Consider the following 18,451-nt stretch of genomic DNA (forward strand, 5'->3'; position numbering starts at 1 on the left):
TTACTTCTTCATGATTGAAGAAAGCTCCAGAATCATGCTCTGAAAGAAATGAGAGATATGTGGTCAATGCATGTTAGTATTCACATCACAGACACAAATACATTTAGCTTATCAGCAGCTAAAAAAGTTATTTTCTAACCTTAACTTTCCACCTTGCCACTTAAAGCAGGTTTCCATTAACCTTCAAATTGCATTCAAATTGAAATTGTGAATATAATATACATCTGATGGAAACACGTGAATTGCTAAAACACACCCATTTATTGCAAAAAAAAAAAAAGTGTTTATGCTCGCATGGGGTGAAATTTCAGGCTGTATTTCACAAAACTGCAATGGAAACACTTTTTTGGCTTTTATAGGTCACATGATGCTATAGCTATGTGCTTGTCCGTAGAAACCAGTTCCTTTGAGAGCCAATAAAAGCTTCTAAACCAAAATCTTCAGTACTAAACATGTTCCAGCAGGCATGTGATTTAAAGTCAGGGAGAAATTAACAACATTGCCAACCAAGAAAACATGCTCCCTCACAATAGCATCTAGCTACATGTAGCAGTGTATTGCAGCAGGGGAATGAGTGTAACAGTATCACAGCACTTTCTACAGTAAAACGTCACCCATAAAAGCTTCTAAAGCTTCACAATACATGAAGCCAGTAGGAATATGATCTGAAATCAGGGGGAAATTGACAACATCTGAAACCAAGATTAAATATTTTTCTGATGTTAGCATGTAGCTACACATAGCAGTGTACATGCAGTCAGAGAATAACTGCAACAGAGTATTGTGGCACTTAATGATTTTGAAACAATAGCAATAAAACTTCACAACTGGACATGATCCAGCAGGAATATTGCACAAACTATATTTTTACTATATACTATATATACTAGATATTATTAAGATTATATGTTTCCACACATTAGCATGCAGCTACATGTAGCGGTTTTGGCCCTCTGATGTTAACACTTGCAACAGAGTGCCTGGGGCAGATCATGTGAAGAAATCCATCAAAACTTGGCTTGAAAGTAGGAAGAACTATGGAAACCATATTCAGAATAGTCTGAAGCCTTCAGTTGTCTCACAGGACTTACTTTTACCTAGTGTTAACAAAATATTTGAAACTCTGCCCTTTTTAATATGAACTGACATTTTAACATTATCTAACAGAAAATAAGGAGAAGCACAATAGCACCCCTTTAAAGAGAAATTCAACACCATATGGCAGTGATGTTGTACTCTAAGGCACTGTGACATCATGGGTATGAAATAGAACCATGTCACTCACAGAGACGACAAAGCTTTCTATATGAGAGGGAAATTAATTTGGGAGTTTTAAAATGTCTAAATAAAAATATAGAGAGATTTAACAAAATTTGATTGAATACAATACGCATTCTTATATTTTTTACTTTTTATATATAACTTATTTGTGTCGTAATTAAAAACATTTTCAAAGACTAATTATTTATTTCTCTGAAAGTACTTTTTTTTTATTGTGAACACACATTAACTTAAATTGAGGTGTGTTATGTTTCAGAGTTGTCCAGCAGAGGGAGACATAGACCAGTCAACACTAATTTTAAATGCAAAGCCCTGTTATTAGTTTTCATCAGCAGTTATACAGGACCTTTTTGCGCTTTTGAAATGGGGACTTCCATACAAAAATAACAAGCAATCAACGGTTCAATCACAGCTGGGGGGTCAGGGCTTACTGTCAATTACATGTCAAAGGCATTTCCCTTTCTTGTAATGCTGCCATCAGCTTCTGTCAGTTTTGTTGGGTTTTTTTTGGAGGGGTGGGGGAGGGAATTTTGAATTATCCATACTTGAAGCAATAATTTTTAACCTGCTATTAAATTACTCTTGAAATGTATTGTACTACTTCATCGATGTATTCAGCTATACCATATATACTATCAGACATTTGCTGCTTAAGGGAAGATAAGATTAATATGGATAGACCATTTCATGTTCTCACCATGGACATCCTCCTGCCGCTTGCTGGAGGCGGCGGGGTTATTGCTGGACTCTCTATCTGGTTGAGGTGCTGGGCCTCCACATCTGTTCCACTCTGAGAATCACAGCTGTCAGACGGGGTGGCCAGCTTACCCTCAGACAATCCTCGGGACATAAAACTGCACTTCCTGGCTGTGGGGAAGTGGTCGCTCTCTGGAGAGTCGCTCATGTCACTGAGCTCCTTACAAATGCTCACTCTGCTCTGCTTCCTCTGCGGGTTCCTCAGGGCAGCTGGGATCTCCATGTGGCTCGCCATGAGCGTGGGTCGAGGTCCAGCGTATTGGGGCCGGCCGGAGACATGGGGTTCGTTTGACTCTTCGCTGCTGCACGAGGGCTTCCTGTTGTCCAAAGTGTTGCGTCGCTCCATAACCACCCCCAGCTGCTGCGTGTCAGCTTGACTTGGCTGGTATGTGTGTTGCAGGTTGGAGCCATTGGACCCCTCCTTATTCTGAGGGGCCACATTCAAAGAAAGGGACTCCCGATGAGCATCAGGCACAACAGGGCAGGTCATCTGTGTGAGCTGCATCAACCTCTGTGGAGAGGAGTTTGTGAGCACACAAACCTGCTGCACCATGGAGTTTTTCTTTGACCTACACACACTCTCGTCGTCTCCGTATTTGTATCCATACAAGCTTTGTTTGATCTTCTTCACACCCAGGTGGAAAATCTCCAGGAGGTTGAGAAATAAAGAAACTCCAGCAATCACTAACATGAAAACCATGAAAATGTTCTTCTCAGTTGGCCGGGACACGAAACAGTCAACACTGTTGGGGCAAGGCAACCTCTCACATTTGTACAGAGGGGACAGTCCAATGCCGTACAGAGCACACTGACCTATAATGAAACCAACCTCCACCACAGATCTGGTTAAGATATGGAAAACATATGTGCGCAGCAATGAGCCTCGAAGGGGAGCTTTCCGCACTCGCTTCTGTTCATCTAGTTTCCTGAGTTCTCGCTCAATTCTCTTATGGTCCTCTTGGACTGGGTCCGTCCCCTCCAGCTCAGCTTTCAGACAGGCTTTCTTCCTGTGCCTCTCCTTTTCAAGGGTCCTCAAACGGTACAATGCGTGTCCCATATAGACCAGAGACGGGGAGGATACAAAGATGATCTGCAGCACCCAGTACCGGATGAGGGAGATGGGAAAGGCCTGGTCATAGCACACATTCTTGCAGCCGGGTTGCTCCGTGTTGCAAACAAACTCACTCTGCTCATCATCCCAGACGTCCTCGGCGGCAACGCCGAGCACAAGCATGCGGAAAATGAAGAGGATGGTGAGCCAGATCTTTCCCACGATGGTGGAATGAATATGGACCTCTTCTAAAATACTTCCTAATAAGTTCCAATCCCCCATCTTCTGTCACATTATCATCTGTCAAAGAATAGAGACGTAGTTTGAAATTGCTGTATGGATATACATATATCAACATGTTTGTAGGTTTTCCATCAAATGCAAAGTCAGAAGTTCAATAAAAATGGTTTTACTTACATGTTTTCTAAGGTCCTTGTTTCATGAGCTTTAGCATAGAGCTAATATAAAATAGCATTTGTGGAGACATCAGGGCTCATCTGTGGTCCCTCGAAGACAAATAAGACCCCACTGTGCAGTGGGGCTGACACTATTTTGATGCTGTTGCAAACTAGGACTCCAGTGTGAAGCCATTGATCCACCACATGGTACTATGATGCCCTGAGGTTAGTTCTACCCGGACACTTTTAACAGGACAGTGCTCTGAAAATAGCACCAACTCAGATGTCAATACACAGGCATGCACAATGTGTACAACTTTCTTGCTTATGAAGCAAAATAGCGCGCATCAGTTTGCTTTCAACTTCGGGTCAACAGTTTATCACTTATTAACATGTCCAAAGTCAGCTTCATAAAGAAATTGTTTTCCAAGTTTGGTGTGGAAGAACTTGACTGGGCTGCACAGTCCTGACCTAAACTGGAACAGTGTGAACCAGACCTTATCACCCAATATCAGTGTCGGACCTTACTAATGCTTTTATGGCTGAATGGAAGCAAATCAATGAAGCCAGGTGGTGGCTGTTATAGCAGCACACTGATGCACATGGTTTTCATAACTTTAGGTACATTTTACTCAAGTGCACTACTTAAAGGAGCAGTGTGGAGGATTTGGGGGAGTATAATGGCAGAAATGGAATAAAATATCTCTTCTTTCGTGTATAATCACCTGAAAATACCATTGCAGAGGATGTCAAAAAAACCTGGTAACTGTTTATAAAAGCAACTCAGACTAACAGCTGCAAAACAAGTTTATCCATCAGTGTTAACAATCAAATAATGTTATATAAAATGATAGCAGTTTTGATATGTCACTGCAAAGAGTAATTTTACTTCTGATACTTGAAGTACACTTTGGCAATAATACTAATGTACATAGATAGGATTTCAACTATATATAACTATACTTTAAATCGATAAAATGCTCAGGTAGGACATCCGTATATTTCTATATAGAGCGACTTTTACTGCCTGATGTTTAGCCAAAAACAAATAAAGCTTTGATTGATTGAGTCAAAGACTTAGACTGAGTACATACATGAAAAATCTGGCACAATCAAATTTGGCACTATCTCCATTTGCTTCTGTCCTCAACTTCATGTCAATGTCTGTTAGCAAGTTGCCGGTGCCCTCTAGGCACTGGCCCCTATTTCCATACTTTGTGGCCCACTTTATGGATATTTGTATCACAGCAATATTTGGTGCAACATAACAGACTTGGTACTTTATTCAGTCAATGCAGTACAATAATTTTAAATGATTTCCAATTAGTTCTTAATATTTTTGAAATACAAGGAATACAAACATACTCTAGCATAAATAAATAAAACTTTATTTACACTAAAGAATTACACACAATATTCACAATATTGCATTCCATTCTGTTTAGTGACAGGATGAATCAAACACAAAGCCAATAAGGCCCATGGATAAAAGGTTTCATTTGTATTAATAGATAAATGTACTGTCCTTGTACATGAATCGGACATGTAAACGTTTTAACAACCAAACACTTCAAGCTCTTCCCCCAGATATGAATACATCCATTAAAATAAGATCCAAAATTTCAGAATTATACTAAAAAGGTCCAACCTCAGGGTCCCATCAGTTCCACTGCTGGTGGTTTACTGATGAGTGATACTTCAAGTTTTTGTCAGTGAGCATCCAGTAATTTTAGGAACTAAAAATGCCACTTGATTGAGGAACATTTGAGCGTACTTGCAGTGGAACAATCTTAGTCTTAAGGCAGTTTCTCTCAAATATACCGAGAAAAGAAAAACATACATTTATGAGTAGAGGTAAGCTGAGGACTTACTGAAACCACCGTTTTTGCAATGTATCATATCTGCAAACCCTGCAAAGTATGTGTGGATGCTGCACTGGGGACAGTTATGTGCTACTGTGAGGCCCGGATATCTGTTTCAGAAACAACATTGAAGTAGTGACTGCAGTGAGGATTCTTAAAAACCAAAAAGTGCATCAAAAACAATATTTTCTAACTAACTGTTCTCATCAGTCTATCTCGTCAGTTGTGCTGAGGAACAGTCATTATCACTGAATCCTTATTTTTCACAGTTTGAATTATTTTCTATCAGCAAGAACAGGTCCAGTTCAGTACCCAGAATAACATACATTCACAGACAGTGACTGGATTTACGACATTCCTCTGAAATAAGAAAACAACTAGGTTTGACCAAAACTTCTGCTAATATTTGTGATCAGTTGATGGTGGCAGTTGCTAGACAGTGTGGCCTATGTGGGGATTGAACCTGTGACCCCAGGGACATTAAATTCCACCCTGTGTCACATGAACATAGTCATCATAACTGTGTTGGTGCAACAGTATGTTTGGGAATGCTCTAACACAAGGACTATTAGATTTAACACCATCATAGCGATCAAGTGTCCATCTTCTCCTGCTTCTTATAAAGCTTCATAAGCTGATGAAATCTGTGAGCAATCTGAGAAAAGAAAAAAAAAACAGTTACATTTATTGTATGTGCCTGTAAAACCAGATCATGGAATTGTAAAATAAAAGAATAGAGATTAACTTACCTGCCCTGATGGCTTGTTAAGTTTCTCCGACAGGGCAGAGAAAGTCTCACGTGAAGCACCTTTTGTCTGCAGTTCAATCAGAATAATTCGATCTTCATCCCTGGCAGAAGAATAATGCAGGTTATGAGCACAACCATTCTTAAGAAGACATTACTTAGAATCCACTAAAGCAGTTTTTACAAAGATTCTTACATTCACCAGTGTTTTCTAATTTAGGATTTGTTCCTGTTCCAAGTTTATGCAGAATAACTAGATTGCATTTTGCTCAGTTCAAAGTTAAGCAGTTGGAAAAAAAAACAAAGTTCTTCAGGCATCAACATACTGAGTCAACAAGAAGAAAAAAAAGAGGCTTAGTTCTCGTCTTATTTGACCTAATGTTGTAAAGGCAGCAGTGAAGAAAGCATTCACATTCTTAACTTGAGTAAAAGAAGCAATACCACAAATTAAGATTATTCAACCAAAAATAATCTTACAGAAGTCAAAATACAGATGTACTGTCAGCAAGATGTACTCAACAGTATCTAAAGTCAATGTTCAAACCAACAACTGACCTGGTCCATGCCATCACCACCTCGCCCTTCTTCCTGATGACATTCTTTGCGTAGAGGTTGCTAGGGGAAAGCGATGATGGGGACGATTTGGAATCACAATCGTCTGTCTTGTAGTCGGACCCCATCTCTTCTGTCCTCTCCTCTTCCTCTCTTCTGGACCGCTTGGCTTTTGATTTCTTGTGGTTCTTTGTCCGTTTTCTACCTTTGTCACAATCCCTTCGGTCTTTCTCTGGTGTGCTGCTTATGTCGTCCGCAATGATGAGATTTCTTTCTGATTCTGACACCTCCATTTCATCCCTCCCAGAGTCTGAAACACGTTGTGATGACACTTGGTTCCTTTGTTTGGTTTCAGAGCTTTCGACGGGGTGACGTGCACTGGTATCTGACACCACCGATCCAGAGCCACTGATCCTTTTCTGAGACTTTTGAGCTTTTGAGGGACTTTGAGTTTTCTTGTCTTGTTCTCTGTGGCATGTTGTACTTGGGTTTTTGTCAGCCGTGACTGTGATATCTTTCTTGCTGGTTGCTTGGCTGATCTGTCCAAAAGAATGATCAAAGCTTTGAGCTTCGTTGTGCAGAATGCTGTCTGGAGGAGTAGTTTTAGGCTTATTTTCTAGGGATCCTGACAGTTTCTTTAAATTCACAGCGTCTGAGGTATTTTGTTGAGGTGACAAATCCTTTTTTTTGGATGGATCTTTTGTTAGTGTTACGCTGTCATCTTGAGTGAGATGTTTATCTCTATCAGTGGCAGTCTTACAGATTCCTAAGAGACCTTTCTCTGGAGATACAGCGTTTGAGGGCAAAGCATTTAAAGGAGAATCGTTCTGCAACTTGTCCAATAAAACAGCGTTTGCTTGACCGTCTTTACCTTCTACCTTATCTTCTCCAAGTTGCTGATCTGCTTCTGTTAGTGTTTGACTTAAGCTATCATCAGCAATGAGCGTGGTATTGATGCCTGAGGCCGCCTGACGAATCTTCAAAATGAAATGATCGTTGGACCTCTCCATCACCAGTGCCTGCATCGGCAGGTCGGGCTTGAACACGAAAGGTGTGGCGAGAACTTCGCTGCTGGTACTCGAGCAACAGCTGGAGTTGTCCGTGTCGAGGGCAAGGTGGATGTCCTGCTCTGAAGCGTCCTCCCCATCCAGCAGAGCGTCCTCGCTTATGTGAGCGCTGATGACGCTGTCTGGAGTGGACATGAGGGGCATGCTCGGCTGTTGCAGGAAGCTCAGGTGGCTGTCAGACTTGAGAGGAGACGGAATGGTGAGAGAGACTGCCAGGTCTTCAGCTAGAATAGAATATGACTTTTGTGAAGCCGCTGTTCTATTCTCTGATGGCACTTCTAACAAGCAACTTTCATCAAACAAAGCTGGATTTAGCTGGATCTGATCTTTGGGTCTCGGGGATGACATCTTGCGAGGTGAAATGCTGGACCATGTTGCGATAAGTTTTGAGGGAGTTTCAAATTTCGTTGGGGACAGCAGCTTAGATGGAGAGTCAAATTTAATTGGAGTGGTGATGCTGATAAGTCTCTCACCATCTTTCCTTGGCGTACTGAGGGACCAGGCTGTGTTGTCGCCAGGCATGCCACTGGTTTCCAATAAATCTGATCCTTGCAGGAGACACTTGAAGATTTCTCCCATTTGAGTGTCTCTCACCAAGTTGAATGTTAAACTAGAGGCTTGCTGTTCTGTGAGAAGCTCAAAGTCAGTTCTGTCAAGCAAAGAGCCATTCTGAGAGATGACCAAAGAAGATATGTTACTTTTTTCTGGGGTTGAAGGAACAGCTTTGGAAGGGAGGAAGTCTACAGTTTGTTTATCTAAGCAGTTTGTTGGATGCCGCTCAACATTGCTGTCTTTTTCCCCCTGTGTGATTCTGATATCTTTCCCTCTGCTTCCAAGGCCTGTTTTGTAAGGCACCACAGCACAAGACTTGATCCGATTCAGGCTGGTCGGAGCCGCTTGTGCTTCCTTTTGACACTGTGGTTTCTTTGCAGGAGGCTGTTTAGATACCTTCTCATTTTCCCTGGACCTGTTATCCTCAGCCTGAGCTCTTGCTGGTTTGCAAAGGCTCTTCAACGCCGCGTAAATGTCCTTGAACAAGTACTCAACTTGGACGTCTACAAAGTCCCACAACCTCTGCTTCAGATCGACTGCCTGCTGTTCAAAGATGCGTTTTACAATGCCATTATTTGATACTTTGCTAAACACGCATGAAATCAATTTCTTCAGCTTGGATTTCAGTTCGCCTGCCTGACTGCAAATTAGACCAAAATGTGCACCATCCACAAATTCTAAAAAAGACTGCTGGAAATTCTCCATCATACCATAGAAGCTCTTCTTGGGAAAGGTTTTATGGAGCTTCATGTACTTTCTTCGGACCTCAGTACGAACCACCTTAAATGTCTCCATTACTTCCTCTATGGTTGAAAAAGAAGCTTTGGTTGCTGCAGGAGAGACTGTTTTAAAACGACTCTTTGGACTTCTCGTCGCTAAACCTGCTGTTTTAATTGTTTCTTTCGATGCAACGCACCTTTCTTCAGATTTCCTCTTCAACACAGACTTAGGACTCGGTATACTTCTGCCTGGTCGTGCTAATTTCGCCCTCTTGTTTGCTGGAGCGGGAGAACCTGCAGCCATCTCATCACTTTCGCTTAAGATTTCCCCTTCCTCAAGGTCAGTGTCAGAGAGATTTGAAGGTAAGTCAGATACTTTGTCCACCAAGTTTTGCGTTTCATGTTTTAGAGGGGAGCCTGGATATTTATTTTCTTTGTTTATATCCAACTTCTTTATATTGGCATCAGGAGCTGTGCTGGAGAAATCTGCATGGGAGAGAGAAAGCAAACAGGTTTATAATGACATTTAGCATCTCATAATTATCTTTAATATAACTCGTTATAACAAGTTCTTGTGAAGATTGTTTGTCTTGTGAAGGATCTGTATCTTGTATTTAAAAGGTTGCTGCCATTTGAATATTTTGAAGACGGCATCTGATGTTATTTGCATTCATTAAATCCTTGGTTGTCATATATGTGTCTTATTTCCTCAGCTGAGGAAATAAGACACATATGAAATCTTGTTGAGCTGTAACGTAACATTACATTGGAAATACCAACGAACAAAGCTGTGCAATTACAGTCGCACTTACTGTATGTATTGTGTTTGGGGGCTTTTGCCACAGGAACCTATACCAGTGATGCAGAAAATCTGAGTGTGAATTTTTATTCTTTTTGCAAGGTGGTTGTTACTCTGACTGAATTACTGAATGTGTTGTATTCTTCTCTGGTCCATTTGTCCATGCTGGCTCTAAAATAAGCTTTCTTTAAACAATAGGTCATATTATATATAGTTCACTATAACATTAATCTCTTGCACATTACATTTGGTAAAATTCCTTCAAACCACCACAACGCTACCACTTTGGATTATGTTTTCTTACTTGGTCCTGATTTGCCAAAGTTCATTTTACACTGTTGGTATATTACAGCTAACAGAACCCCAATCAGAACATGGATTAGTCTACTGGCATTTATCACAGGTAATATTCGATCAATAAAATTAATTTTTGATTTGGCCTCAAACTGAAACTTCAAAACTTTAACTCAAGAGATACTTGCTGTGTAGTACACCCTCAGGAGAGATATTTTGTTTGGAACTGATCATTGCATTACATTTATGCCCACAACGTAGCATACCCTTAAAAACTGGCTAGCAACCACAGCCACTCTAAATGACTGGAAGTATGTATTTGTAAGATTTAATTTGCAATGACCTTTTTCATTAATAAGGCCAACTCTACCTTTCTGAAGGCTCTTGACATGACCTGGCTTGCCATGAACATGAAGATGACTTCTCTTGGTTACCCTTATTGGGCTCCTTAGCGGGCTGATAGCATCAGGGATTCTCTTCAGATTGCTCAGTGTGTGCATCATGGAGTCCTCATCATGGACTAATGGCACAGAGCTGGAAGGCTCAACATTATTCCCATGACTCTTTCTAGGAGTGTCGCTCTTCTTTGGAGTCAGAGTGAGGTCACTGTACTTCTCTGGCAATGTTGCATCCTCTGTCGTACTGCTTACTTTGGACACAGCGATACAGCTGGTGGAAGAGCTTGGCTCATTTACGATGCTGCTGCTGTCGTTGGTGTCTTCATTTGTCTGTGTTAAAATATATATTGCCTCAGATAGACTCAGCCCTTCCTGTGGAAGTGATTCAAGGCTTATCGTACTTGATACAGCATCTGCATCTTTAGGACCATCCTGCAAGGGACAAGCAGCTTTCTTGGGAATGGAAGTAGAGGCATGAGGTCCTTGTTGACCATTCTGAGGTAGAACAGTGGGAGAAATTGGACTTTTGTGGTTGGCCTTGTTAGGAACACCTTCGGCTACAGGATTTTCCCTTGTGTGTGAAGCATCTGCATCTTCTTCAACTGAATTGGCAGGGAGACTTTTCTCTTCTGTAGTTTTAGGAGTTCCACACTTCAGTTCTACAGATTGATTAATATTATTTCCAGGATTTATTGTTTCTGAAGAATTGGCCATGTGCTGTTCAGAAATGCTTCTAGATATATCACAGTCACCATCAGTAGTCTCCCGAGGTCTACAATCATCTACTTGGCTGTCTGAGTCCAGTATGGTTTTGTCCTCATGATTTCTTGAAACGTTTTTCTTTTCTGGAGAAGTAATCTCTTGTGATGCTGTTGGGAGATGCTCAGCCATCTGATTCCCTGGAGTATCTGGGCCTTGGTTATGAACTGAGGTAGTTTGGACTGAACTGTCTTCAAGTTCTTTGTCAGTCTCTGTCTGGTCCTTTTCCAGGGCATCTTTCACGTCATCACACCTCTTTTGTGTCCTTTCAGAGCTTGGTGTTTCGGGGGTTTTCTCTGCTAACCCTGCTTCTAATTCACTGCTGTTAACTTCATCAATCACACACATGTCCTCAAAGTTTGGCTGTGAAGTCTCATCATCTGGTCCATTGTCAACTACCTTGTCCCCTGGTGTGACGCCACCCTGGCTCGCATCGATGGGCAACCCTGGCTTCTTAATTGGTGAAAGGGTTAGATTCAGTGTTTCCATGAAACACAGCTTCCTGTTTGGACTATTTTCCTCTACAGAGATTTTCTCACTAATATTTAGTTCCTCTGATGATCTTTTTGAGGCCTCTTGTGTCTTTTCTCGTCTTTCTTTGACATCTTTACCTTGCTCGGATTCTTTCAGTCTTGCTTTCTCACGCTCTCTGCTTGTCTCCGACGGAGTGCTCCTCTTGTGCTTTCTGCTGGTCTCATCTTCACGCTGTCTATCCTCCTTCCTTTGATGATCCCTTGACAGTCTATCCCCTCCTCTCTCTTTTGAGGACTCTCTGGAGCGCTCAGCATGTTGATTTGAAGAGGACTTTTTTCTGTCCTTTGAGTCTGAACTTCTGATGTGTCTGTCACTGGTGTTGATTTTTCTGTGATCTCGGCTGTGGCTCTCTTTAGAGCTGTGAGCTGCACTATGTTCGGAGTCTGATGTGGATATTTTGGCCATATCGTGTCTCCATTCTCGACTTCTCCCTTTCTTGACATCAACTGCACTAGGTGAAACCTCTGGTGGAGGGCTTTTAACTCCGTCTGACCTGTGGTGTCCCTCAATATTAGGGTAGTTCTTGCTTTTACATGACCTCGAGTCATATCTCCGTCCTGTGTCTTTGTCTGCTTTGTGAGACCTGTTTTTCTCAGAGGTATGACCGTCCTTGCTGGGATCTGAACTGTTTCTATGTCTCCTTTCTGTTGATTCAGACGCTTTCTGACTTTGACTTTTCTCCTCTCTGTGCTTAGACTTGTGTTTGTCTGAGTCACTATGTCGCATTGATGAAGTTTTACTGGATTTCCTGCTGGATCCACTGGGCTGATGGGTGGAACTATTGCTTTCTTTCCTGCAGGGTTGAGGAGGATCTCTTGGAGGATGATCCTCGCTGGGTGGTGGTAGAGGTGGAAGAGGAGGAGGAGGATTGGATGATGGAGGCGGTGGCGGTGGAGGAGGCGGGTGATTAGGAGGCAGGTGATGAGGAGGTGGCCTACTCATGGAGCTGCCTGTGGAGGTCCAATTGGAGGAATTTTGATCCCGTAGATTATTCATGTGAGAATGGTGATAAGGGCGACCTCTGTTTGACCTGGAGAAAACAAAATTTGTCAAGTGATTACTCATTTAACATAAATCCAATCAGTAGAGGTAGCTTTTTATCTATAGACCACAGTGGTAAAGAAATAACAAGCTTTCTGTATTACAGTTCATACTTATTATCTCATTATGTATTATTACATAAATTATATTAACACACAGTCCTATGGGTTATTGATAAACAGATAATACAGTCGAAACGAGTTACCAGTTATTTAAAAAAATACTTACTGTTGGTTTAACCTCTGAATTTCAGCATCTTTTCGTGTAACCTCCTGTCTAGCCGTTTGTAAAAGTGCAGAGATGTTCTTTTTGAGACAGCAATTCTCAGTGTTCAACCCAGTATTCTGGTTTGAGAGAAAGAGAGACAGTATATTAACGTAATGTTAAAAAAGGAGAACTATCTAGTGAGCCTGACTACAACTGGACTTAAATTGTACTAAGTAGAATTTCTTGAAGTTGGACCAACACACCCAGATAATGCATTTGAAAGTCGGTTTTCTCCGTCATGTAGCAACCCCAGTCAGACCGTAATTGGCCTAGGCATTTTGCGCATGCTCCTAGTTGCCGCACTGGCTCCCCTTATTAGTTAAAGATATGGACTGTTCATCAGTTACAATCACTGATGACTAAAGTACAGTCCCACAACACCAGCATGAAAGCTAAGCAATGTAGTGCTGTGGATGGAGCTGCAGCAAAAAGGTTTTTACCCAACTAAATAACAGAAATAACTGCAATAACCAATGTTATTGTAATTCTGATGAAGCAGTGAAGCTCCAGAAAAGCAGTAATGAATTAATCTAAGTCCTGTGATTGCAATGGTATTATTGTATTAAGGTAAATGGTAGAGCGTATCTAAAATGTTATATCATATTAATATATTTCCTCAATTCTGTATGAAGCCTAACCATATTTAAGCAATAATGCCTAACTTTTTCAAACAGCTGAAAAAGATGGAAGCTATAACAAACCTGAATCTCCATCTGCTCCAATCTCCTGCGCAACTCTTTAATGAGGGTTTGAGCTGCTTGGAATCTGGATTTCAACTGCAAACAGACAAAAACAAAAGGACTGTGAGGTAGTCTGCTAACAAAAAGCGGCACTCTACATCTCAGGACATGGTGACATCTGCTAAGCCTCTAGAGCATTATACAATTGTTATACCCTTTAACACACTGATGTTGAGTTTGACACTGAATAATGAACAAAGGTTAACTCCGTACTGAACAATTCACACCAAGCTGTTCGTTAGAGGAAATCTATTGTAGTTGCTTTTCACTCTAAACTTCCCCCACACTTATATCCAACAATGCTGCCCCAGCCTGCAGCACAAGGTTTGCGTTTGTGACATGCAGCCCTTCATCTGTGCTCTCAGCAGGGGTCGTGATGCAGAGGGCTCGATTGGCAATAAGCTGACCTTGGCTCAACTTTTGCTCCAACACAATGCAATTTCATCCAGCAAGGCCCTGCGATGGCCAAGCAAACATTTACTGGTGGAGGACTTTGTAACATGAACACTGTATTTCTATGGTTTACCTCACAATCATCCTGATGAAAGATAAAAAGTTTGAAAATATTTCAGGGCAGTAAAATTCCTCCTCATATGTTATACTTTGCACTTTTTTTGGAGGTAATACACGTTCAAATTTATGGCTATTGCTCTAACTGGAGATCCTGGCTATTTCATATTTGCAATTTCAATTTTCACAATTTGAGGGTTACGCAAACCCACCTTATGACAAGCCTATTATAACAGGTCAGCAGAGAGAAAAGACACATAAGTACACAGCAACTCACCTCTGTGTATGATGCCTCTCTGCTCTGCTGTTCCTCTGTGACGATTTCTTCATAAAGATCCATTGAGTCCTTCAGCTCCGAAGCCTTTGGAGAGGACTTTTCTGTAATAAACCAAAATGAGACAAATCAGATACAATTACAAACTCTCACAAGAAATCCATAATGTTATAAGTAGTATTTATAGTTGAACTGTTTCACAATAACTTTTACCTGCATTGCTTTTAAAACCGTCATCCAGGCCTTCATAGATGTCCACAGAATCTTCACTGATAACAGGCCTCAAAGCTGTGGATAATATACATGTATTATACATCTCTATCATCAGTTATGTGCAGTCATAATCAACCTTTTTTTTAATAGCATTACTCTTTAACTTTTCACACAGGATTTTACCTGAATTGTTGCTGAAATCGAGGCCATCATAGATATCCACAGAGTCTTCATTGACATCAGGTACCAAAGCTGTGGATATTATGCACGTGTTATAAATGAATGTCATAAGTTATGTCCTTCTACATTCTACCCATTTTTATCTTAAATCTTAGGTCAAAATGCACTGAGTAGCAAAGACAGAGTTTGAGTGCAAAATATGGGTGAATGTTGATTGGGAACACACTTCTCCACTGAAATAATTTCAAACATCTAATGGTTTAACCCTTTTAAACTTAATCAAATTGGCCTGATTTCTTACAAAAACATGGAAAGTAGCATAAATAAGCAACAAAAAGAAATGACTCAGAAATGTGCAAGAAATAAGTAAAAAAAAACACATGAAAATTACCTGAAAATGAAAAAAACAACAAAGAAACAAAAAAGAAACAACTAGAATACCTCCCAAAACACAAATAAATGTTAATGGAACTTTGTGTGTGTCAATGTATAATTCAACTTACGACCAGGAGCGTGATTGGTGTCCATGTTCTCCATTCTTCCAAGTATCTCTGCCGCTTAGTGTCTACAGGAATTCCTGACTGCAAGACCAAAGAAAAATCAATAGTTACATTACAACTCTACAAACATCAGCCAAAACACACCTAACAAAGACTAAAGATCAATCTGTAATACCTGGCTGATAGAGACACTGAAAGCAGAGACAGTACCACAGTGAATCACAACACATTTATTTGATCCTTATCCAAAAAACAGATTTGATATATAACAATCTTATAGCGGCAATCCACCAATTTTACATAGAAAGGCCAGTGAACCAATCATGGACAGTACTGCTCAGTCTGTAATTTCTTCAGCAGCTACAGAGAAGCCTTGGAAATAACCCAAATGGTGTCATCAGGCTACACTGGACATTTGTTAAACTTTAAATATTTTTGTTTAACACCCCTTATGTATGTATACACACACATATATATATATTTATATATAGAAAGTATGAGGTTAGTATACTTTTTAAACCTGAGCAAACTGGCTTAATTTCTTTCAGATATGTGAAGGCAAAAAAATATAACATCAAACAAAAAACAACAACACGGAACTTACTTGGAAAATGTGCTAAAATGTTAACGTAGTTAATGTTAAATGTAGTTTCCTGGGCATTTTCCCCATTTTTTAGAATAATAATTTTCTCACCCTCTCTTTTCTGTTTTTTTTTTTTTCCCAAGTTAATTTTCTTGCTTTTCCCACTTTCTTGAGATTGACAGGTCATGTCTTGACAAGATGGTCGTTGCATTTTTAGCTGTATTCAAAATAATTCAAACATTTTGCTCATGTTTCAAAGGTGTAAATGCCGGCGCAAAGTGACTGAACGTAGCACAAGAAAACAGATATCGATCTAGGTTTCAAAGGAGGGTTAAGTGCTGTTATCTGTAATGGACAAAGTGGGGCTATTCGCTGTGCTGTTAGCACGATTGACATGGTGGTCTTTTTAGATCGTCTTTTGTTCACTACTGTCCAACAAAGAAGACAACAAAAGACAAAGCCTTTCAACAACAATGCTGGGTTAAAAAGTAGCTAATGTACTGTTGAGTTTCCTATTTGTGTCGACTATTTTTGGCTGAACATTGCTTTATTTTAAGCTTTCTGTCCGTGACCTTATTAATTTGATACACTGTAAGCTCGGGCTCAATCTAACATTACCGTTACTGTTGCTACTTTCGTCCTGTTTTAAAGTCTTAAACTCTAATGTTTCACGACTTTAAGTGCTCCTGAAATTTACACTTGAGTTGGTGGTACAAAAAACAGAGTGAAAGTAATATCATTTACATTAAAGCATACTTAATTGAGGCCTATATCCAAGCTCGAGTCTGTGAAGTTGAAACATCGTTGGCTGTAACTTCACTGGACTGAAGGTAAATATCGGGGAAAGTGTTCAGCGGCTGAGCTATGGATGCTAATGTTAGCACTATGAACCGATCAGACTAAAGTATATTGCACCAGCTAGCTATAAATTGGTTGACTTGCCTGTTTGCGTATTGTTAAGTGTCCTCTTGTTGTTTACAACTATAATGTCGCGCCAAGACTTCATTGCACAGGAAGTAACGACATTTTCCCGCGGTCTGACAGCCGTATGTGTGTTCTCGCTGCTCCTCCGTTTTAAAAAATACTAAAAACACGACTCAAATCCCAAAGGAGATCAACTGTACAGCGATTCGCGGTTCTTCTCAGCAGTTTACAATCCCCGACAGCCAACTGACATCAAGGAAAGCGTTATACAGCAGCAAAAAAGGCTGGTCGCTCGAGCGAAAGTTGCTCCTCTGGCGGGGAGAGTTGCACCGAGTCGCTGCCCGGCTACGTCATCCCAGCGCGACGTCATAGCGACCCGGAAGGATTTGCGCTTCACTCACATGTGGACAGGATTTTTAACACCAGTGACGGGAACGTGCATGTGTGTTGTGATACAACCTCGAGACAGACAAGCGCGTGATGAACCTCACAGTTTGGCTTAATAACAGCAAATCAGGATATTTGTTTATAGATCGCGCGAGTTTGTTTTCGCCGTAGATCGCTCCTCCAGAGGCGACAAATGAAACGATGGAGAATTTAGAACTGAGCCTGTCATCACTGGGTACCATATCCAGACATGTTGACAAAAGTCACAACGAATTGAATCAGTATCTGTCAAAACAGGTAAGACACGGTCATTTCTGGGTTGTATAGAGTATCACATTGTGTTTGGATTGTCTTATTTTCACACTGAGGCTCTAAACGTGTTCTGTGTGCAGCATGCAGTCACCCTGCCTGCACATGTCTGTAAGCACAGTGCAAGAGACAACATTTTAGAGTATTTTCTGTCATTAAATCTGATCTATAGCTTTGTTAACCCCAAGAATGTAAATCAGGGATACTTAACTTGCTTTGGGGGCACTTTTGCAAAATGACAAGAGGCCAGGGGCCAGCCACAGCTGCCTTACACATGTTTCTAGGATTTTAGGGCATATATTGGAATTTAGGATATATTTTAAGATTATATGGTGTGTTTTTAAGACTTTTAGGACGTTTCAAGGATTTGGGGGTATTTGGGATTTTAGGAGGTTTATAAGATTTTAGGACTTTTCTAGGATTTTAGAACGTTTATAGGATTTTAGGATGTTTCTAGCATTTTAGGACATTTCTAGGATTTAGGGATGTTTCTAGCATTTTAGGGTATTTTCAGGCTTTGAGGACATTTCTTTAAATTTTAGGACATTTCTAGGATTTGGGGATATTTCTAGCATTTTAGGACACTATGGACTTTGCTAGGACCTCTGTCGGAGGGTGTGGGGGATCCTCCACTGGCACTTTTTTGATAAACAAGCTCTATTTTGATGCTGTTTTATGCACTCTGGTATCTCGTGTATACTAAAAGTACAAAATGTATTCCCAGTGTATATCACTTTAGTTTTATTGTCAACTAGA

At 40.6% G+C, this 18,451-nt stretch overlaps 3 protein-coding genes across 3 annotated transcripts in view; 1 reads left to right on the forward strand and 2 right to left on the reverse strand.

Annotated features, from left to right (window-relative positions):
• Positions 1–3,370, reverse strand: gja10b (gap junction protein alpha 10 b). The gene is made up of 2 exons (XM_042504052.1): positions 1,979–3,370; positions 1–39 (listed from the first exon to the last, which is right to left on the reverse strand). Exons 1-2 carry the CDS (start codon positions 3,368–3,370, stop codon positions 1–3), a joined length of 1,431 nt encoding a protein of 476 aa, XP_042359986.1.
• Positions 3,371–4,858: 1,488 nt separating this feature from the next.
• casp8ap2 (caspase 8 associated protein 2) lies at positions 4,859–17,330 on the reverse strand. The gene is made up of 11 exons (XM_042503374.1): positions 17,018–17,330; positions 15,496–15,573; positions 14,996–15,064; positions 14,813–14,887; positions 14,603–14,703; positions 13,777–13,851; positions 13,037–13,152; positions 10,447–12,797; positions 6,649–9,469; positions 6,098–6,197; positions 4,859–6,003 (listed from the first exon to the last, which is right to left on the reverse strand). Exons 2-11 carry the CDS (start codon positions 15,527–15,529, stop codon positions 5,941–5,943), a joined length of 5,805 nt encoding a protein of 1,934 aa, XP_042359308.1. The 5' UTR covers positions 15,530–15,573; positions 17,018–17,330; the 3' UTR covers positions 4,859–5,940.
• Positions 17,331–17,450: 120 nt separating this feature from the next.
• Positions 17,451–18,451, forward strand: part of mdn1 (midasin AAA ATPase 1) — a 75,096-nt gene continuing 74,095 nt past the window's right edge. The window contains 1 exon segment of the mRNA XM_042502992.1: positions 17,451–17,683. Coding sequence (XP_042358926.1) covers positions 17,588–17,683 — 96 coding nt within the window. The 5' untranslated portion in view covers positions 17,451–17,587.

Source organism: Plectropomus leopardus, chromosome 16 (genome assembly GCF_008729295.1).
Source record: "Plectropomus leopardus isolate mb chromosome 16, YSFRI_Pleo_2.0, whole genome shotgun sequence".
Lineage (NCBI taxonomy): Eukaryota > Metazoa > Chordata > Actinopteri > Perciformes > Serranidae > Plectropomus > Plectropomus leopardus.